Consider the following 18,086-nt stretch of genomic DNA (forward strand, 5'->3'; position numbering starts at 1 on the left):
TCATCCTAAAATATTGGGTGCAAAGTGAAATTTACTTTTTTAACGATAAAGCACAACTACAAGACATCTTGTTAGAGTTCATATACCAAAGTATTGTCCTCAAGCAATAAGACATATCTTTTCATATATTTACGCGACACTTGTTAGGATATTGTTAGACTTGCTCTAAGAACAAGTCCAATAATGTCTAAAATGATACCCTCAACTAAAATTTAAATACTCAGAAAGAACGAGTACTTCAGCAATGTCCTAATTGTGTCTTAGATCTGAGTACATATGATATTTTAAATCAAAATTTGAGGTATTTGAAACAAATGAGTGCTACAAATGATACCTTAAAACAATAAAATCCAACGTATGACAATCTTCCAAACACAACTAGGCATGTCTTAAATTATTTTTATCACTAAAATAAATAGTCACCCTCTATTTCAACAAATTTCGCTCATCTCATTTTTCATACTAATACAAATCTTTATTATTTTATTATTAGGGTACAATTATAAAAGATGTTATTAAATTTCATATATATTAAAAACATCATAAATAGCTGGGATATTTTTTATTATATTTATAAAACACTTGTTAACACATTATCGGACTTGTTTTACCATATCTAAAGCGCATTATTTTCAAAAACACTATTATACATGTTCAAAATAATAACGTGGGACTTGGGAGTAGGTTTTTTCATCCTTCTTCAAATATTATTATTTCTTAATTTTAATACTCTCTCCGTCTCTTTTTAGTTGTCACATTTTTATTTTTGTTGGTCAAATTGACTAAGTTTTGACCAAAGATTATAACTTATTCTTTCATTAATTTAAAAAACTGAAAATTACATCTTAAAATAGGTTAAAATTTATTTACGGTAACATATTTTTTTTTATTTTTTCACTTGATAAAATTTTAATAAATTTCCGTTAAACTTTGGTCAATTTGATCGACACAAACTAAAAAGAGACGGAGAGACCAACAACGTATAATTTACCTCTCTGACGTGTATAAAATTTACCCATCCTAAAACCGCTCAGTTAAATCCGCCCTCAGACCACAGTAACAATAAAAACTACCACCATCTCGTACACATCCATGTTTCTTGTAAAACATAAACCCTTCCTCACCTTTATCCCCCTATCTCTAAAACCCTAAAAAGTCTTCACTTCAATCTCAACCCAACAATCTGCGAGTCAACTCAATTCAATCCGATTTAACTCAATGAGTTCCTCAAACACCACCCCAAATTTCGACAGCTTGCTCCTCCAAACCCTAATGGGCCGTCTCCAAGTCCGCCCACACAACCCACTTCAACAGCCCTCCCCTTTTCTCAATCAAACCCTCGAAGATCTCCTCCTCGACTCTCTCAATCTCTCCGATGATGACGAGGATGACGATTCCGATGATTCCAACAAAACCCAGCTGGCCAAAGAAGAGGCCAAGCTGGAGAAAGACATAATTAAGACCATTTTGAGTAATAAGACCGAGTGTTTGAAGCCTAATTCGGGCCAGGCGGTTACGATTGGGGAGCATCATATTTGTGTCGGGTTTCATGAGGAGAAGGGCTCCGATTATCGGGTTTGGGAGTGGCATGGGCATATTATGTTGTTTGATGAGGAGAATGGGTACACGCCGGAGTATATATATGGGAATTATTTTGAGAGGATGGTGGGGAAGAAGCCGAGTGACGGTGCCAAGGAGGGGGGAAAGAGTGGTGGGGAGAAGGAGGAGAAAGTGGTTAATTTGGGAGGGTTGAAGGAACTTATTGACCAGGGTGATTCGAGTACTAGTCGCATTCTTCATCGGAATATAACCGCCGCCTCACCAAGGTTTATATATAATGCTTTGTTTGTGACTTTGGAGTTTGATGATAATTGTTTATACATTGCTTTAGTTTTGGTTCATAAGCTGCTATAAATGAGGGTTGCTTTGCATAGTGTAATCATTATTTGCTGCAAGAACTGAAATATATGTTGTATTCATATATAAATATGTTAGTTGATTGTGCTGTTATATGTATTTTTGCGAAATGGAATTTGAGGATGTGATATATAAGTTATAGAGCTGATAAATGTAGGTTAGCAATGATGTATGTGAATGCTTCATGTGTAATATTATGTTCTTGCTCACGCATATTTTGCTGCAAGAGGAAGTATGTATATTTTGAACTAGGCTCAAGGTGTTGGTTGATCAGGAACATAACTTGTGTTGGTTCAGTCGATTAATAATTTTAGGATTATAAACAAACTAAGTACTTAATTTAGTTGGTACCTAATGTTCCAGGAAAGATATGTTGATTTATTCTTACAGATTTTTTGTTGCATGTTTATAATTCTATAAACAAAAATAATAATAGCCCATACTTTCATATTGTAATCGTATACTATTGGAATACATATCTGTACAACACATTTTCTTAACATATGTAATATTATTATAATCTATCCAAATATATGGGAAGCTATTCAAGTGTGTTTTATCTACTAATATAAGATGATTAACAAGCGGAAAATTATTTGTCTCAATATACATGAACCGGATTGATCAGTTGGCACAAGTAACGAGAAGTGTCTATAATTAGGATGGCTTGTTTACAATCAAGGTTTTTTAGTCCATGTTTTTTGAGGTGAAACATGACCAGTACGTATACATTTGCACGATCTTAGAGCAGTAGCAGCGGCTAGGAATTTTATTCCGATCATATACAAACACAGATATCTGAATTCTTACGTAAACTCGACGTGAGATTTTATTTTCCTCAAAATGAAAATTGGGCCTTGAATGAAACAGGTACTGTGTTGACTCTGTTCCTTTTCTTGATTATTCTCAATGTATACCATAGTATTAGTTGAGTATTTCCAGTCTCCTGCCTGATTTTAGATAACCAGGATATGTGTAGTATAGAATTGCATTAATATTTAATTGGGAAAAAAATACTATAAGAGTATTTTACGTTTATGCTTTTCAGCATGGAAATGGTAGTAGGAAGGGTTTTTTGACTTCTCCAGCTTCACTTGAATTCTTATTTCTTGAATCTCTCAAAAAGGAAATTGTCATTATTTATATCCCTTTAAGATCATGTATGATATAAACTGAGATTCTAATATTGGTTAGATTAATGTCTGAATGTGTATTAGACTATTCTTTCTTTCTTTTTTGGACATACCGGGGATGTTTTGTTGGTCCTGTACAAAGATCATATAGTTTGCTGTTTGTTACTAGCTGAGGTCTGATGTGCTCTCTGCCCCTGCAATCAAATTTATATCAGGAATGACGTGGTGGAGTTGGTAAGACTTCAAGGTCATGTTTGTTTCATAGGATTATAATCTAAAGACTTTTACCTAATTCATCTTAAATTTGAATAAACATTATCTCATTGATCCACATTTTGATCATCTTTTCAGTACATATCCGTGGGATTTTAATGCCTAGTGAATTGAAAACTAATTTTCTGAATTATATAGTCCTTTATATTTAGGTGAAAATTAAGGTAGCAATGGCGGGATTATAATTTCTCGAAACAAACATGCCCTAAGTTAGGAGTAATTTCTCAAGCCTTCAATATATTGTCGGATTGCTTGCTATCCATCTACTATTTTTGGATATGCAACTAATGTATTTTCTCTTATCGTCATTCTTTCCTTGGTAATTTCGGCTCATTCCGTATATTAATGTTCTTCCCATATTTTTGCTATGTCGCTTCTGAGGAGCCAAAATTGATTTCTGCCTCTAATATAGTAGAAAAGATACTCAAGTCATTATAGCCCCCTGGATACTCTGATATTTTGTACGCGGCTAGGATGACGACTATATTGTTGTAATCTACCTTACCAAATGCTGATGTCTATCTTGTTCTTGTTGTTATCGAACTTCCCAAATACTGATGTCTGTTTTGTGCTTTGAATGTTTTGAAGCGAATAGATTACATGAGCAGTTAGTATATTTCTGTCACCTCTAACAGATTTAGTGGTTTTTTATCTTTGCAGTTTTGGTTTATAGATTTACCAATTTTAGTATTCTGCTATCTAAATATGTTTTTGTCTCTTATGAATTAATAGGTTCTAAATACGAGCTTTACTCACAGTTAGCACAATGGGAACGTTGTTGCTGAAGACAGTCAATTTCAAATCTGCAATTAGCAGCTCAGCCTCCTGCAGAGATGGAGTTTGTTGTTTAATCTTTTGGTTGCTGCTATCAGTACAAACTGTTATGAAACAGCACAACTTTAGAGTTTCGTATTTCCTTTTGAAATATAAGGCAGCCCTAGGGCTTGTATAATATGAGAAATTGTAGCAGTGCTTTTCACTAAGCAGTGATTGACTTTGATCATCTTCATCATCATCCTTTTTTAGTTAGTTTTTACTAGCTTTTTGGTCAAGATGTATGTGTTCTCTCATAATGGTCATCCTAATAAATAGACGGCTGAGTCCCTGTTATTTTAGGGCATTGCAAACCCAATATTGGTGGTATTGAGTGGCATTCCAAGTTATCGGAAAATTTTAGCCTGCTTTTCACAAATCAGTGATATATTTCAGTCATCCTTTTTTCTTCATTTTTTTAGTCATGACTAACAATTTGGCCAAGAAGCGGTGCCGTAATGATCTTCTTGATTAATCGAGATTTGAATCGATAAATCTGGTCATGACCCGGTACCTTGGCCTAGCCAACTTCCCCAGGCAAAAACCTGTCACCCAACAGTCTAGTTATTGCACAATGCGTTGCTCCATATTTGTTGTGCTGAGGCAAGAAGATTCCTAATAATGCTACTAGAATTTATCATGCCTCTATTTGATATTTAATCTTGGGGTGATCCAGGTTTAACACTTTAAATCTACTTTTTCGGCCTTAAGCTCCATTTCTTGCTGATTTGATTTGCTATGAACGATGAAAATCTATGAACTTGGAAGAAGCTGAAAAACAATTTGGTGTGATCAAAATGTAGGTGTGGGGGAGAAAGAAAAAGGCAGGCCGGATGGAACGCTTAAATATATGATTTCAAAGTGCTTTGAGCAAATAAATGAATTACGGACACAATGTAGATAATTACATTGACTTGGATTATACATTTACTTTACAAGAAGAAAGTTGTGAAGATTGTTTATAAAAGGGTTGAAGACGGAAAATTGTTACAGCCTCCCTGGAATTATCAGCTTACCAGAAAAGAATAGGCATTGCATGTTTGGACCTGTAACAACTAACAAGGGTATAGCAACATTAATATTATAATTTTATTTGTACTTGGACATTAAGACAAGCTCAATATGTTAACAATGGCGGAAACATCCCTCTCTTACCATTTTTCGCCTTATTGCCACTTATGGGGACGTAAAAAGGGATCCTATCAACTTGTTCCGACCCAGGAGAATAATTTCACGAGCAAGATCTTATTTCACCCTGATGAAAGAAGACTTTCATCTCCAAGAACGTACCTCCCTTCTTTGCAGCCCCTTCTCTTTGGGTGGTGAAACAATTTCAAACCAAAATACCCAACAAACATTAGCTCTCCTTGAGAAAGAGGTGATTCAGCCGCACCTTCAAATACAGTTATCACTTCACTCTAGTCACTATCCCCCCTCGACATCCCCTCGTTGCAGTTAATTACAGATCAAGATGGCTATGAGTAATTCATTACTGCTGTTTGATACTACGAAACAAGTACTAATATTTTGTTCCCTTGGCATATCTGCAACAAGTTCCGACAAATTTCTACATGTTCATAAGTTCATTCACCAGAGTTCACTTCATGTCAAGGGAGATTCGAACACCATAGAGGCATAGACAACTATCATTCCCTAAATCAAACTTTAGACATGAGGAACATTCATGCTTGGACAACTCAGGTTCTCTTAGATAAACTTCAAGAAACAAGGACATAAATGCTTCTTTCTGAGCTGGTTAGTTTGAAAATGAAAGAGGGAACAAGTTGATTATATAAATTTCCACAGAAAACATTGCTGAGGCCTGAGAGAATACACAATGTAGAATGAAGCAAATGGGAAAGTACTACACCAGCAAATAGGATTCAGTATAAACATTTTGGTTGTCCACAGTGCCACTGTTTATGCATACAAAAATGTTTGCTTCAAAACAAAAATTAATCACAATTTTCTCATGAAAAGAGAATATAAGAAACATAATGCATACTGAAAATAAAATAATACCAAGAACAGAAGAATAAACATTTTGCTTGAGCAATGCCTGATGATTAGAATGGTTCAGATATCATTTCATCCAAAAGTAAAGATGTTAACAACTTCAGAGAACTAGAGAAATTACAATAACCCTAACCAAGTAAAAGAACCCAATAACAGAAAATTACATACAAAAGACTGATCATAAAGAAGCAATCTATGCTTTGCTCTTCTACTAACAGGTGAATCAGTTAAGCTTTCTTTGGCGATTTAGCAGCTTTGGACGGAGACTTGGTAGGCTCTTTTGCAGCTGCTGCCTTTTCAGACTTCTTAGGTAACAGAACCGGATTAATGTTGGGAAGCACACCACCATGAGCAATGGTAACACCAGCTAGAAGCTTCCCTAGCTCCTCATCATTCCTGATTGCAAGCAGCAAATGTCTCGGTATTATCCTCGACTTCTTGTTATCTCTTGCTGCATTTCCAGCCAACTCCAAAACCTAACCAATTACAAACACTTCATCATCAATACCAAATGCATTGCACACAATCTAGCAATTCAATTCAAATTAAATATCATGAATCAATTATCATTTCAACTTTTCCCCAAAATTGAATTAACTGCATTGAATCTAGGGCACACAACTTCAATTGAACAACATAAAATCAAATCATGCAAAAAGTTCAATAAACATCATTCGATCAATTATAACTGAATAATCTCAGCATAAAAGCCCTAAATGCACGTGATATAAAACAAAAACCGGTATCTAGAGAGTGAAAATAGGTATACCTCTGCGGCAAGGTACTCGAGAACGGCGGCAAGGTAGACCGGAGCTCCGGTACCGACGCGCTTAGCATAACGGCCTTTCTTAAGGTAGCGACCGATTCGACCGACCGGAAATTGAAGACCGGCCTTGACGGAGCGAGTGACGGACTTCTTCCTTGGACCGTCGCCTTTTCTGCCGGCGGCACCTTTCTTCAGTTTTCCACCTCCTTCCATTGCCGGAATCTAGAGAAAATAATATAGATACAGATAATGTATGTATAGGTATATTGTTGAGGAGGAGAAAGATGCTGTTAATGAAGCGTGGAAATTACATGCCTCGGCTGTCGCTTTTATATGGGGGTCTACCCACCCGTCATTTGGATAATTATTTGTGATATCTTGTGTCCGCCGTTGGATTATATTTAATCAACGGATAGTCGTCGTCCTGCCAGCGATCCGTGTGCTCTCATATTACCCTATAAAGAGTACACACGTGGAAGAGTGTTTTTTTTTTCCTTTTTTGGAACAAATTGGGCTTATTCTGATGTTAGAGTACGAAGTCAGTCAAACTAGCTAGTAAGCCCAATTACCTTAATTGAACCCTTAAATGTCTATGAATTTTTTTTTCCTAAGTGGAAGATGCATTCATCAAGAAAGATAAAAAGAGAGGCCTTCCACAAACACGTATAAGGAGACGTGAAAATAATATCGGAATTTGCTGAACTCGGAGATTTAACCATATCATAAGCTATCTTGTTAGCATTTTTCCCGATGAAACAAGTAGATACTCTATGCATAATTTGGAGAACTCGTTTACAGTCCTCAGCTATCTTCCCCACTTCTAGTAGATTTAAATTGTCTCCATAAATAACTTTAAGATCAATTGTTGCAACTTGATTGTGTAATAAATATTTTTGGTCACTGCACCATTTAAATTCTTTTTAAGTATAATCTGATCGTGTGTCATATTTTTTTCAATAATATTATTATTATAAACTATTAATTTTAATATCATATTATTGGTTTTTTGGAATATCAAAATCTGAAATGAAATACTTTCGACATGATAGACATCAATATCTCATATTTTCACATTAAAATCTAGATGATAAGTCTTTCATCGATAAAAATTCATAATAATGAATTGTTTGAAATAACAGATCTTAAAATATATTATAATATAAAAGTTGGGCTCTCTGGAGTCTAATGTAAAGTATTTGCAGACCACAGCTTATACTTTTAAATCAAAATATAATCCAACATGACTCGTGAACGACACTTGGATCTTATTTAAAATTTAATTAATTAAATATAGTACAGAACAACTAATCGATAAATCGAGGAACAAGCTACAAAGGTTGCATCATCGGCAAACGGCGCGTCATGAGTTCAAATTTGTCTCATCCCAAATCAGAATTAATCTTTGATTTTTTCAATTGTTTAATTTTGTTCTTGTTTTAAACTTGGCTAGATGCGTGCTTTACTATTGAGTGTGTAATATATTTTCGTCGCTTGTAAGTTGGTTGTTTAGTTGATTAATGTTGTATTGTGTTGTACTATATTATTTGAATTCTTTTCAGCCATGATTCTTTTCTCTCTCTTTTTGCAGCCGTGATTGTGATATTGTGTTTTAGGAAACTGCAAAAGCAGTACTTCTGATTGAGAATTGTGTTTGACCATGTTATTTTTTCGGATTTGCTAAATCAAGGAACAACTGCAAGAAATAGAACTAGGGGACATCAGTTCGATATACATAAATCTCCAATTGGTTTATCGGAAGAATCGTCCCCTAAACTAGCGTTGCAGTCACAAATTAATTGTTACATAAGAAGTTATATGACGTATAGATTTTATACATATATAGATGCATACTCTGGAGGAACTTTTTTTTATTATAAATGTTAATTATGAGAGTCGTTAGATTAAAATAAAATGGAGGGTCAGGATGAGGGTCTCTAATACTCCAAAAAAATACGGTCTCCACATAATTTAGGTTTATAATATTATATTGAAAATTGTTTAGTCTCATATGGCGAAACAATTCTAACACAATAAAATAAATTCTCACATAAGCCTCATTCCAAAATACATAATGAATTTTACCAAAGCAGATTATAAACTTAAATACAAGCAACAATTAAAATATTAAACAAATAAAAACACAAAGAAAAAAAAATTGTTGTCTTTGAAGTCTTTTTTGATATTTTTGTTGATATATATTTAATATAATAATCTATTGAAAAACATATCTTTTTAAATTTAAGAAATAAAGCAAAAACATGTTTTCGATCAAAAATGTTTTATCTTAATCGACTCATCATAGGAAGTTAAATTTCATAGTTGTGACTTGTGATCTCAACTCCGTCATTGTGAATTATAAATCTGATCTTCACCATTCCGAATTCATATATTAGCATAAAAAAATTTGTTTTTTAGACTTCAAGGTGATCTGAAGTTGAAACTCCAATAAATACAAAAACAAAACAATTGAATCAACTTCAAATCTCTGCGAATTTTTTCACTTAAGTACAAAAAACCAACCAATCTTTTAATGTGCACATCCCCTCTTTCGTACATCAAAGAAGTAATATAAAAATTCCACACCAAAAATTACACGAAGTTATAGACTTGGAAAAATAACAACAAACGAATATGAACATGAACATAACTGGAAGAAGTCTTTGTTCGTCAAATCAGAGAAAGACAAGCATTACTATCGCGAGCTGGGGTATCAGAGTTGGGTTATAAAGGTTTGCTAAATGAGACCCGTACGATATTATATAAATTTGTTGAATCTGTAAATATTGTGCTTTGATGATATCGGATATATTGATTGGCAATAATTTGAAAATGGTATGTTGTTATAATATATTAGATTGTTATAAATAGAATATATCACTTTAATACAATAATAGATGATGTGTAATCTTCTACAAGTTTTCTTACAAACATACAGAAATTTGACTAGTCACTCACAAGAGCTTAACTAAAATTATACAGAAGGGAAAGGGTGTGATGGTTGGAATATGAGAGCATCTCCGACCACAAAAGTCCTTAGCTAAAATTTTCTATGTGACGTCTTGATAACACTTATGAAAATTATTTAGAAATTACACAACTCCACCCCTCAATCTCTTTGGCAAAAAATATAGTCAACCGTATTTGGTTGACTACATTTGCCTAACCGAGTGAATCTTTAGATATAATTTTACACCAGCATAATTATTGATAATTATACTGGTATGAAAAAAGTTATATAAACAATTTAGCCAATCAATATAGTCGACCATTATATTTTTTCGAAGATGTTTCGATATTTTCAAGATAATGACTATATTTTTAATTCTTAACATTAAAATTCACTTTTTATCTAAGGATATATCACTATTTATAAGCTTAAACGCAACTGATAATAAAACAATAAATAAATATAAACACGATAAAATGAAAAATCTGCGGGGCATGCGAAAGAGCCCAAAATTAAAAAGCCCAAATTTTAAGCACCCTTTTTATTTAAGCAGAAGCAAAGGGCCCAGATCACTGTCTCATTACCAAAACCCTAGCTGCTTCGTCTCCATACTTGAGCAGAGACGCCGGCTGCCATTGTTTGGAGAGAAAATCAAGGTCAGTTGTACGCAATAAATTGTCAGCTTATAAGCGAATTGCTCACATATATGTATTTTACTCTATACTCATTTGCTCTTATGTGTGTATCTATGTATACTATTCACTCACATGTATGTGTTGATCTACTTTCACTTTACTTATGGATCTAATTTGCAGGATTTTATACTTTTCATTACAATTTTGCGTATAATTTTGTGTAGCTGTACAATACATCATGTCAATTCATGATATTTTTTAATTTGCAAGTGTAAAGCTGTTAAGGATTTAATAGTTAGGAAAAATTGTAAGCTGGGTGCTATAAGCAGTTTTGGGATACTGTAGTGTGAATTAAGGTCAGTGTCCCTGGGCTTGCGGAAACAGGAACTCATGTATCGATGATTTGCGGCTAAAATTGTGAAATTTGATTATGTTGATAGCCAATGTGGATATTTAGGAGGTTTTTGGTTCATGGTCGGTTAACGGAATCGGAACCTCAAACTCATGTGTTGGTGTTTGGATTAGCAATTTTGTGACGTGGAACGGGAACTCTAATCCCACTTGGAGTATAAATCATCATTTACACTCCCCTTTGGATACCCATTCCCATTGTCATTCCCTCTTTCGATCCAAACCCAAATGCCCCCTTAGTTGTTGCATACTATTGACTTGTATCAAAATAGGATAACAAAAGAGTGTCGAGTATATCATTTTGCAAGCTGATGTTTGACATTCATTTTAGCTGTTTAGGTATTAATTGGGTTGACAATACAAATATTGTCGCCTCATACTTATTTGTTCCGTGTTATGCTGTGTTTATCATATCTGTGAATTGGTAAATATTTTAATCCTTGATGTTCTCTGAGTGGCCTATTCCTAATGTTCTCTGAGTGCCCTGAACCAGATTGAATAGATAAAATACTGGTGTGCAGTTCGTAGAGTAGGTTGCAGGCCCTTTGTTGACAATTAAAGAAGTATTTACTGTGCTTCCTGTATCTGGTCTAACTCTATTTGTTTTCCTTGCAGAAATTCAATTTGAAAGATGGTGAGAGTTAGTGTATTGAATGATGCTCTTAAGAGCATGTTTAACGCAGAGAAGCGTGGAAAGCGTCAGGTTATGATAAGGCCTTCGTCCAAAGTGGTCATTAAATTTCTCATGGTCATGCAGAAGCACGGTTGGTGTTCATCTTTCTGATTCTTTGTTTTAAGTTCGATATATTAATTTCATCTCTGTATCCATCCAGTGATGTCATTTATGTTTGTCTGCATTGTTATATTGATGCAGGTTACATCGGTGAATTTGAATATGTTGATGATCATAGATCTGGAAAGATTGTGGTTGAACTTAATGGAAGGTTGAACAAATGTGGTGTTATCAGCCCTCGTTTTGATGTTGGCGTGAAGGAAATTGAACCTTGGACTGCAAGGTTGCTTCCATCAAGACAGGTTAATTTGCAGTTCTACTTTCTTTAGAATCAAGTTTACAATGCACGAAAAACATTAGAAGGTAGAAATTTTATCATTTTTCATGAACTAAACTTGCTTGTTCATGCCGAATTCAAATGCAGTTTGGATACATTGTCCTAACTACGTCAGCAGGCATTATGGATCATGAAGAAGCCAGAAGGAAAAACGTTGGTGGCAAAGTTCTTGGTTTCTTTTACTAGGCTTAGCTCCTTTAACAGAGAGCATTTTCACATTTTATAAATTTGGTACTTAGAACTATTTTTCCGTACTTGTTTTGTTGTGTCGTCAGCTTTTCTTCTTCCCCTAAAAATTATGAAAGATGATATTTGAGAAGTTTACCGTACCCTTACCCCATGGGTTTGGAAGATGGTTGTTGCAAAGGTGTTTGTGACTTAGAGGAAATGAAATATCAATAGCTTGTGGAGTCTCTTTGTAGTGCAACATGATCTTTTTAAATTTGTCAAATTATCTTTATGTGGCAATAGCGATGAACATTAACCGAAACAGTGTCCAAAATTGCATAGATTGAACACCATTGGGTTTAGGTTCACTTTTTTTATACTTTAAAAATTAAATTTTATTAGTTTAATTTTGATATTTTTTCAAGTTCGGATCATTTAGACAGAGTCCCAGTAACTCCAAATATTTATGGTAGGCTTTTGCTTTTATTTTCTTCTGTTATTAAAATGAAGAAATTATAGAAGTAGAACAAGACTTTTAAAAATTTCCTAAGTTTTTCTTAGAACCATGCTGCAGTGCGTTTTGAGGGTGAAACTGCACTATGTTAAAAGTGCAGCGTATCTAAGCTGTTGCATGGAAGAAATGGAAGAGTCTGCTCAATCTTTAAAGTTTAGGTTTATTCATTAATTAGTTTAAATTTTAAAATGAAATTTAGAAATGGTTCTAATAGTGGGTCAATGTTTAGAGCATCTCAACTCTACTAGTGGTAATTTTTTAGCCCCAATAAATTTTCAGTCAATCTCACTTGTCTTCTATACCTGTTGGTTGAACAATTCTTATTATCCATAAAAGTTCACCCCATCTCCCTTCCAACTTCATACATAGCATTTCCAACTCATCTTTCTCCAATAATTATAAAAATAAAATTTTGAAAAATAACAATTGCAATTGCAGCTAACAGCATTAGAGCAATATCATTTTTTAATCATCTGCTACAATTATTATTATATAATACTTTAGCTAACCAAATTGAATCTCTTAAGTCTGTTCTTGAGTTGGGGGATGCCCTCTTATTGTCTGATGTTTCTTTGAAGTGTTAGGTGGTTTAGGTTGGTTGTAGGGCTAGATATCATGAATGAACTCTATTTACGAAAAAGAAGATATAGGGGCTGTTTGGCTAAGCTTAAAAGTGACTTATTGCTTAAAGTAAAGAAGTGGATTAGAAGTGAGAAGTTGGTTTGGACTTATAAGCTGTTATAAGTGTTTGGATACCGCGACTTATAAGTTTTTAAGTGTTTGGATAACTTAACTTATAAGCTGGTATAGTTTCGTAATATTGTAATATAATTATTTGATATTTACGAAATAAATTGAAAAAAGTTGATGAAAATATTAGATTAGATTAATATTTATATTATACAAAAAAAATGTCTCACATTTAAATATTTAAGTGATTTATAAATGTGTTTAAAAATTTATATAAACTTAATATATAATATTAATATATTTGAGTATTTCATAAAATTGAAGATAAAAGTTTAAATACAAAAATTATATTCAATCACCTCAAATATGAGATAATATGAAGGAGACGACATGAATAAAAAATAAACAAAAATAACAAGTACTGTAACGGAATGTCACTGGTTTAGAACTGCCGTGCATGACAGGAAGTTTGAAAAAAGCTGGAGTCCAAAAAAAGCTCCATATCGTAGCTTTTTTTCCTTAACTTCTTTTACATGTTTTAAGTGCTTAGTGTGTTTTGCCAAACATACAGCATAAAAGAGGAAGTGGACTTCCAGGCTTTTAAGAGCAAGTCCAAGAGAAGCCCTGTAACTTGTCTTAAGTTATAATTTAAGGCACTTGATGAAAAATGTTGATCCAAGAGTGTCCTAGTGATGCCTTATATCACTAGGACAATCTCTTCAAGCCCTATTAATAGGGCACCTCTCTCCTTGCCCTATCCAATATTTTAATATTTATATCCACCCTCTTTCTCTCTCTACTTTATATTGTGTTTTAATGATGAAAGGAAGACTTTAATAATAAAATATTAAACATATATTGAAAATAAGGCACATTGTTGGAGTTGAACTTACATAACCATGTCCTAAATCACTAGGACATCATATTTTATATTATATTTGGGGCTCTAACTAGGACATTGTTGGACTTGCTCTAAGCCCGGAAGTCCAGTTCCCAAACGCCCACATAGTAAGTTTTAAACTGTACTTATTATTCAGAGAAGATATCAGTTTTGAATTGCACCAGGTTAATTTCTAGTTTACAATCCTAATTTACAAGAAATCAAGAATCTAAAATTATATTTTAATACTTCTCACTGTTATTTAATTATTTGTCAGTGAATTCGGGAAAAAAAATAAAATCAGACCAGATCATGATTATGCGTTTACAACTTCCTTTGCAATGTATATATAAGTCTATATAAAAACTGAGAGGAGTTTGTTGGAAAAATTTACATAGCAGCCTCAGAAATAAAACAAATGAAGCAATGAATTGAGTCTATAAAATCCTTGTATCATGACTTGTAAAGGCAAATCCTTAAATGGAAAATGTCAATTCCCTTAACTAATTTCATTACTACTATTAGTTGTTCATAACAGTAGATGTTGAGAGGACTTTCATCATTATCCAAACCATATTAAACAGTAGTAGATAGTAAAATAAGCAGACATGTGAAACTATTTTGTGTTATGCTTCACAAATTGTACTGAAAGCATGACCAGGACTTGAACAGCATCTTTCCCCCATTAAGCTTTCACTTTGTGCAAGAAGCTAACGCCTCAAGCCCTCCACAATATAATCAGCATAGAGATTCCTGCATGTAATGATGGATCATGGTGAGAAGTCAGTAAATCAATAATCACTAACAGGCCAATAATCAATTAGCCAATATTGGTAGTTAGGCTGGCAATACATAGCACCACTGGTGGTTATAGTATTTATTATTGTTGTTAATGTTAATATTAATATTTATTATTATTATTATTATTGTCATTATCATCATCATCATCATCTCATCAGCATTATAATTATAATTTTAAAATTATTATTTTTCTTATTTTATTATCAAAGCAAGCCCAAAAGAGAAATATTCACAGTACTTCTTAAATTAAGTTGGCAGAAAGAACAATCCCAGATTGCCAATTTATTCTGGGAATAATTAACAGTGGACAGTGGTAAATAGGCTGGTAATATAGGTAGGCCGACCAGTGACACAAGGTTTATAATACGAGCTGCTTTGCATCTTTTAGAAGCAGCTAAAACTTTAATAACAGAAAAGAATTGCAAAACATTCCCACTTACATGGAATGCTGGACTGCTTCATAGGCTTTTGTGGCTGGGAGGAAATCATCAACTGCAACTTCTTTGTTCTCATTTTTCTTGTCTTATGACTAGTTAAAGAAAATTCTTATTAATGTACTCTTGCGGAAACTATAGCCGAAATTATGAAATCTACCATCACAGGATAAATTTTTGACAAAATTTCAGTTAAAGGATACAGTCTTCAAAGAACCGACGAATCTCAGCCAAACGATGTGGAGGAAGATCCTTAATGTCATTATAGTCACGATACTCAGGATCATCAGCACAGACAGCAATTATCTTATCATCTTTTTCTCCCTGTCTTCCAACCAAATTCAAAAGCCGCTTAAAGAAGGAATCACACATGTTATGTCAAGAAATTGTTACCTGATCAATCATGGGCATAAGGCCGATTGCTTTAGCTCTTAGAAAGCAACCTGGCAGAATTGGTTCCTGAATGCAAAAGAAGAAAGCCAAAAATACAGTAGCAGCAAAAGTGTGGCTGGGCAACAATTTCAAGAGATAAAACACAATTTACTAAGAGGTACAAAATTTCATGACAGAAAAATGCTTAGTCCTTTAACTCCAGTAGTATTTGCAGAGCAGTGGTCTACTGAATACGAGTAAAATGATAATCCAATCTTTAACGTGCCCATGCCAGGAAGAATCTTTTACTTTCAATCAAACTAGGGAACCTTAGTGGCCAAAGACAGGATATGACTAGAAAAGGAGCATTGCAGACTTGCAGTATGAACTTTATGAAGTCAAAATCTAAAAACGACATATTAATCCATATGGTAGGTGCTTTTAATTGTTTGAAGACCAGCAGAGCTAGAAAAAACCCTTAAAGAGATTATATTTACCATTTTAATCACAACCTTATTATCAAATTAGGAATATTATAGCAACCTCTAAATACTTAATACAAGTTAAACAACTTACCTGCATAATAACTAATACATCAATCGGATCATTGTCCTCACACAGAGTTCGGGGAACAAAACCATAGTTATGAGGGTACACTACTGATGAGTATAGAACACGATCCACCTGCATATATAAATTTGAGAAAGTCAGCATACATATCTAGCGAAAGCCGGAAAAGCAGTTTGTATGTTTGTTTTACATAAGTTAAATTATTGCAGCCTTAATCACCTTGATAAGTCCAGTTTTTTTGTCAAGCTCATACTTCACCTTACTTCCCTTGCTAATTTCAATCACCTGCAGAATAAAAGCTTGATGAAAGGAAGCTTGGAGTAAGATAGACTTAAAAATAGCATGATGGTCCTTTAAACGAACTATAAATTAAGAGGTTTACTTGTAAGAAAGCAATAAAAAGAGACATGATTTCTAGAATATAGATTACTTGATCCATATATACAATAGGCCAAGCGATTACTCATTTTACATCTATCTACATTAGTACCAGGTAGGAAACAAGACCGAAGTACTGTAAATTTTTGTAATCATAGATATAATGTACAATGTCAGCCTATTGTAACAAAACATGTTACAATCTCTTAATAAAATGGATTTAAATAAGAAGGATGTATACCTAAAAGACCCGGTAAATAACTCTACAATCATTTAAACTAATTTCCAATCCATATGCAAATTATGAAGTTGTCACTCGTAAACTTACAGCATTGAAAATGACTGGAGTTCCAGGTCCTGCAACAAGTGATAACGAAAATTAAATAAACACGTCATAATCTCCTAACTAAACTAGCCAATAGGAAACGACGACAGTTAAATAGCTAACCGAAGCTACACACCTATCTCAAGATCATGCCAAGGATGTGCAGCAACCGATCGCCTAGTCATAGACGAAAGAATCCTTTCGTTGAGAGGCGGATGTGAGGTTTTGAGCGATTCAGTAGTCATAGTCTTAGTTTCAACCGGTGGAGTCATTTCGCAAGCTGCACAAATTAGCTATAGTTATTACTACTCATTCCAATTGCTCAACTAACAAACAAAATTCATCATTAGTACACTACTAGTTTCTTCCTCTTTACAGTAATTTTTACTTTTTCTTCTTCTAAATTTTGAAATTCAGATCTAGCAAAGTGAGCACAACCGTGAATAAATTTTAACCAAAACTATTAACCTAAAACATTAAAGCTTACTTAACAGCGCAAATTCGATGCAAACACAAATCTGAAATGAAGAAAAAAAATAAAAAGCTAGAGTGTACCTGAAGTCGAAATAAACGTCGGCACAAGCAGAAGCTCTCAGATCTAGTAGACGGATGTGATGCGAGTATAGTTACAGAGAGTGTGTGTGTGTATATATAGGACAAGAAGGAAGCTTAAGAGGTAAAAAAGGGAAGAGTAGGAAGCTGAGGATACACGCGTTCCCGCTCTCTACTCTTTTTTAGTTCTTCAAGGAATATATAAACCGTATGTATGTACACACGATATTATTATTTAATTTTATTATTATAATAGTATGCTCGTTTGTCTCCTGTCTCTTTCGAATAGTTGTCACCTATTTTAAAATTTATTTATATAGAATATATTTTTAATTTATTTTAAATTCTTTCTCCTAATAAAATTCAATATTTTAAAATTTTATTTCTAAAATAAGTTATAAAATTATACTATATTCACTTG

At 33.6% G+C, this 18,086-nt stretch overlaps 4 protein-coding genes across 4 annotated transcripts; 2 read left to right on the plus strand and 2 right to left on the minus strand.

Moving 5' to 3' along the window:
• Positions 1–985: 985 nt before the first annotated feature.
• LOC108215989 (uncharacterized) lies at positions 986–4,332 on the plus strand. Its single transcript, XM_017388634.2, has 2 exons — positions 986–1,826; positions 4,056–4,332. Exons 1-2 carry the CDS (start codon positions 1,219–1,221, stop codon positions 4,060–4,062), a joined length of 615 nt encoding a protein of 204 aa, XP_017244123.1. The 5' UTR covers positions 986–1,218; the 3' UTR covers positions 4,063–4,332.
• A 1,834-nt stretch (positions 4,333–6,166) lies between these two features.
• LOC108216471 (probable histone H2A.1) lies at positions 6,167–7,227 on the minus strand. Its single transcript, XM_017389236.2, has 2 exons — positions 6,922–7,227; positions 6,167–6,628 (listed from the first exon to the last, which is right to left on the minus strand). The coding sequence occupies exons 1-2, from the start codon at positions 7,129–7,131 to the stop codon at positions 6,380–6,382; spliced, it is 459 nt and encodes a 152-aa protein (XP_017244725.1). The 5' UTR covers positions 7,132–7,227; the 3' UTR covers positions 6,167–6,379.
• Positions 7,228–10,401: 3,174 nt separating this feature from the next.
• LOC108216421 (small ribosomal subunit protein uS8) lies at positions 10,402–12,316 on the plus strand. Its single transcript, XM_017389177.2, has 4 exons — positions 10,402–10,521; positions 11,527–11,675; positions 11,786–11,946; positions 12,069–12,316. Exons 2-4 carry the CDS (start codon positions 11,543–11,545, stop codon positions 12,165–12,167), a joined length of 393 nt encoding a protein of 130 aa, XP_017244666.1. The 5' UTR covers positions 10,402–10,521; positions 11,527–11,542; the 3' UTR covers positions 12,168–12,316.
• Positions 12,317–14,709: 2,393 nt separating this feature from the next.
• LOC108215911 (soluble inorganic pyrophosphatase 4) lies at positions 14,710–17,885 on the minus strand. The gene is made up of 9 exons (XM_017388538.2): positions 17,669–17,885; positions 17,250–17,393; positions 17,117–17,145; positions 16,630–16,695; positions 16,417–16,524; positions 15,862–15,927; positions 15,672–15,792; positions 15,475–15,556; positions 14,710–14,986 (listed from the first exon to the last, which is right to left on the minus strand). Exons 2-9 carry the CDS (start codon positions 17,383–17,385, stop codon positions 14,944–14,946), a joined length of 651 nt encoding a protein of 216 aa, XP_017244027.1. The 5' UTR covers positions 17,386–17,393; positions 17,669–17,885; the 3' UTR covers positions 14,710–14,943.
• Positions 17,886–18,086: the final 201 nt, after the last annotated feature.

This window comes from Daucus carota, chromosome 4, assembly GCF_001625215.2.
Source record: "Daucus carota subsp. sativus chromosome 4, DH1 v3.0, whole genome shotgun sequence".
NCBI classification, from domain to species: domain Eukaryota; kingdom Viridiplantae; phylum Streptophyta; class Magnoliopsida; order Apiales; family Apiaceae; genus Daucus; species Daucus carota.

Bases quoted from the DNA above. Each gene is read 5' to 3' on its own strand.
- LOC108216421 (XM_017389177.2), top strand. From the start codon at position 11,543: ATGGTGAGAGTTAGTGTATTGAATGATGCTCTTAAGAGCATGTTTAAC. The intron at 11,676-11,785 runs GTTGGTGTTCAT...ATATTGATGCAG, and splicing joins CATGGTCATGCAGAAGCACG to GTTACATCGGTGAATTTGAA. The intron at 11,947-12,068 runs GTTAATTTGCAG...ATTCAAATGCAG, and splicing joins GGTTGCTTCCATCAAGACAG to TTTGGATACATTGTCCTAAC.
- LOC108216471 (XM_017389236.2), bottom strand. From the start codon at position 7,131: ATGGAAGGAGGTGGAAAACTGAAGAAAGGTGCCGCCGGCAGAAAAGGC. The intron at 6,629-6,921 runs GTATACCTATTT...GTAATTGGTTAG, and splicing joins TCGAGTACCTTGCCGCAGAG to GTTTTGGAGTTGGCTGGAAA.
- LOC108215911 (XM_017388538.2), bottom strand. From the start codon at position 17,385: ATGACTCCACCGGTTGAAACTAAGACTATGACTACTGAATCGCTCAAA. The intron at 15,557-15,671 runs GTATCCTTTAAC...ACTAGTCATAAG, and splicing joins TCGTCGGTTCTTTGAAGACT to ACAAGAAAAATGAGAACAAA. The intron at 14,987-15,474 runs GTAAGTGGGAAT...CATTACATGCAG, and splicing joins GAAGCAGTCCAGCATTCCAT to GAATCTCTATGCTGATTATA.
- LOC108215989 (XM_017388634.2), top strand. From the start codon at position 1,219: ATGAGTTCCTCAAACACCACCCCAAATTTCGACAGCTTGCTCCTCCAA.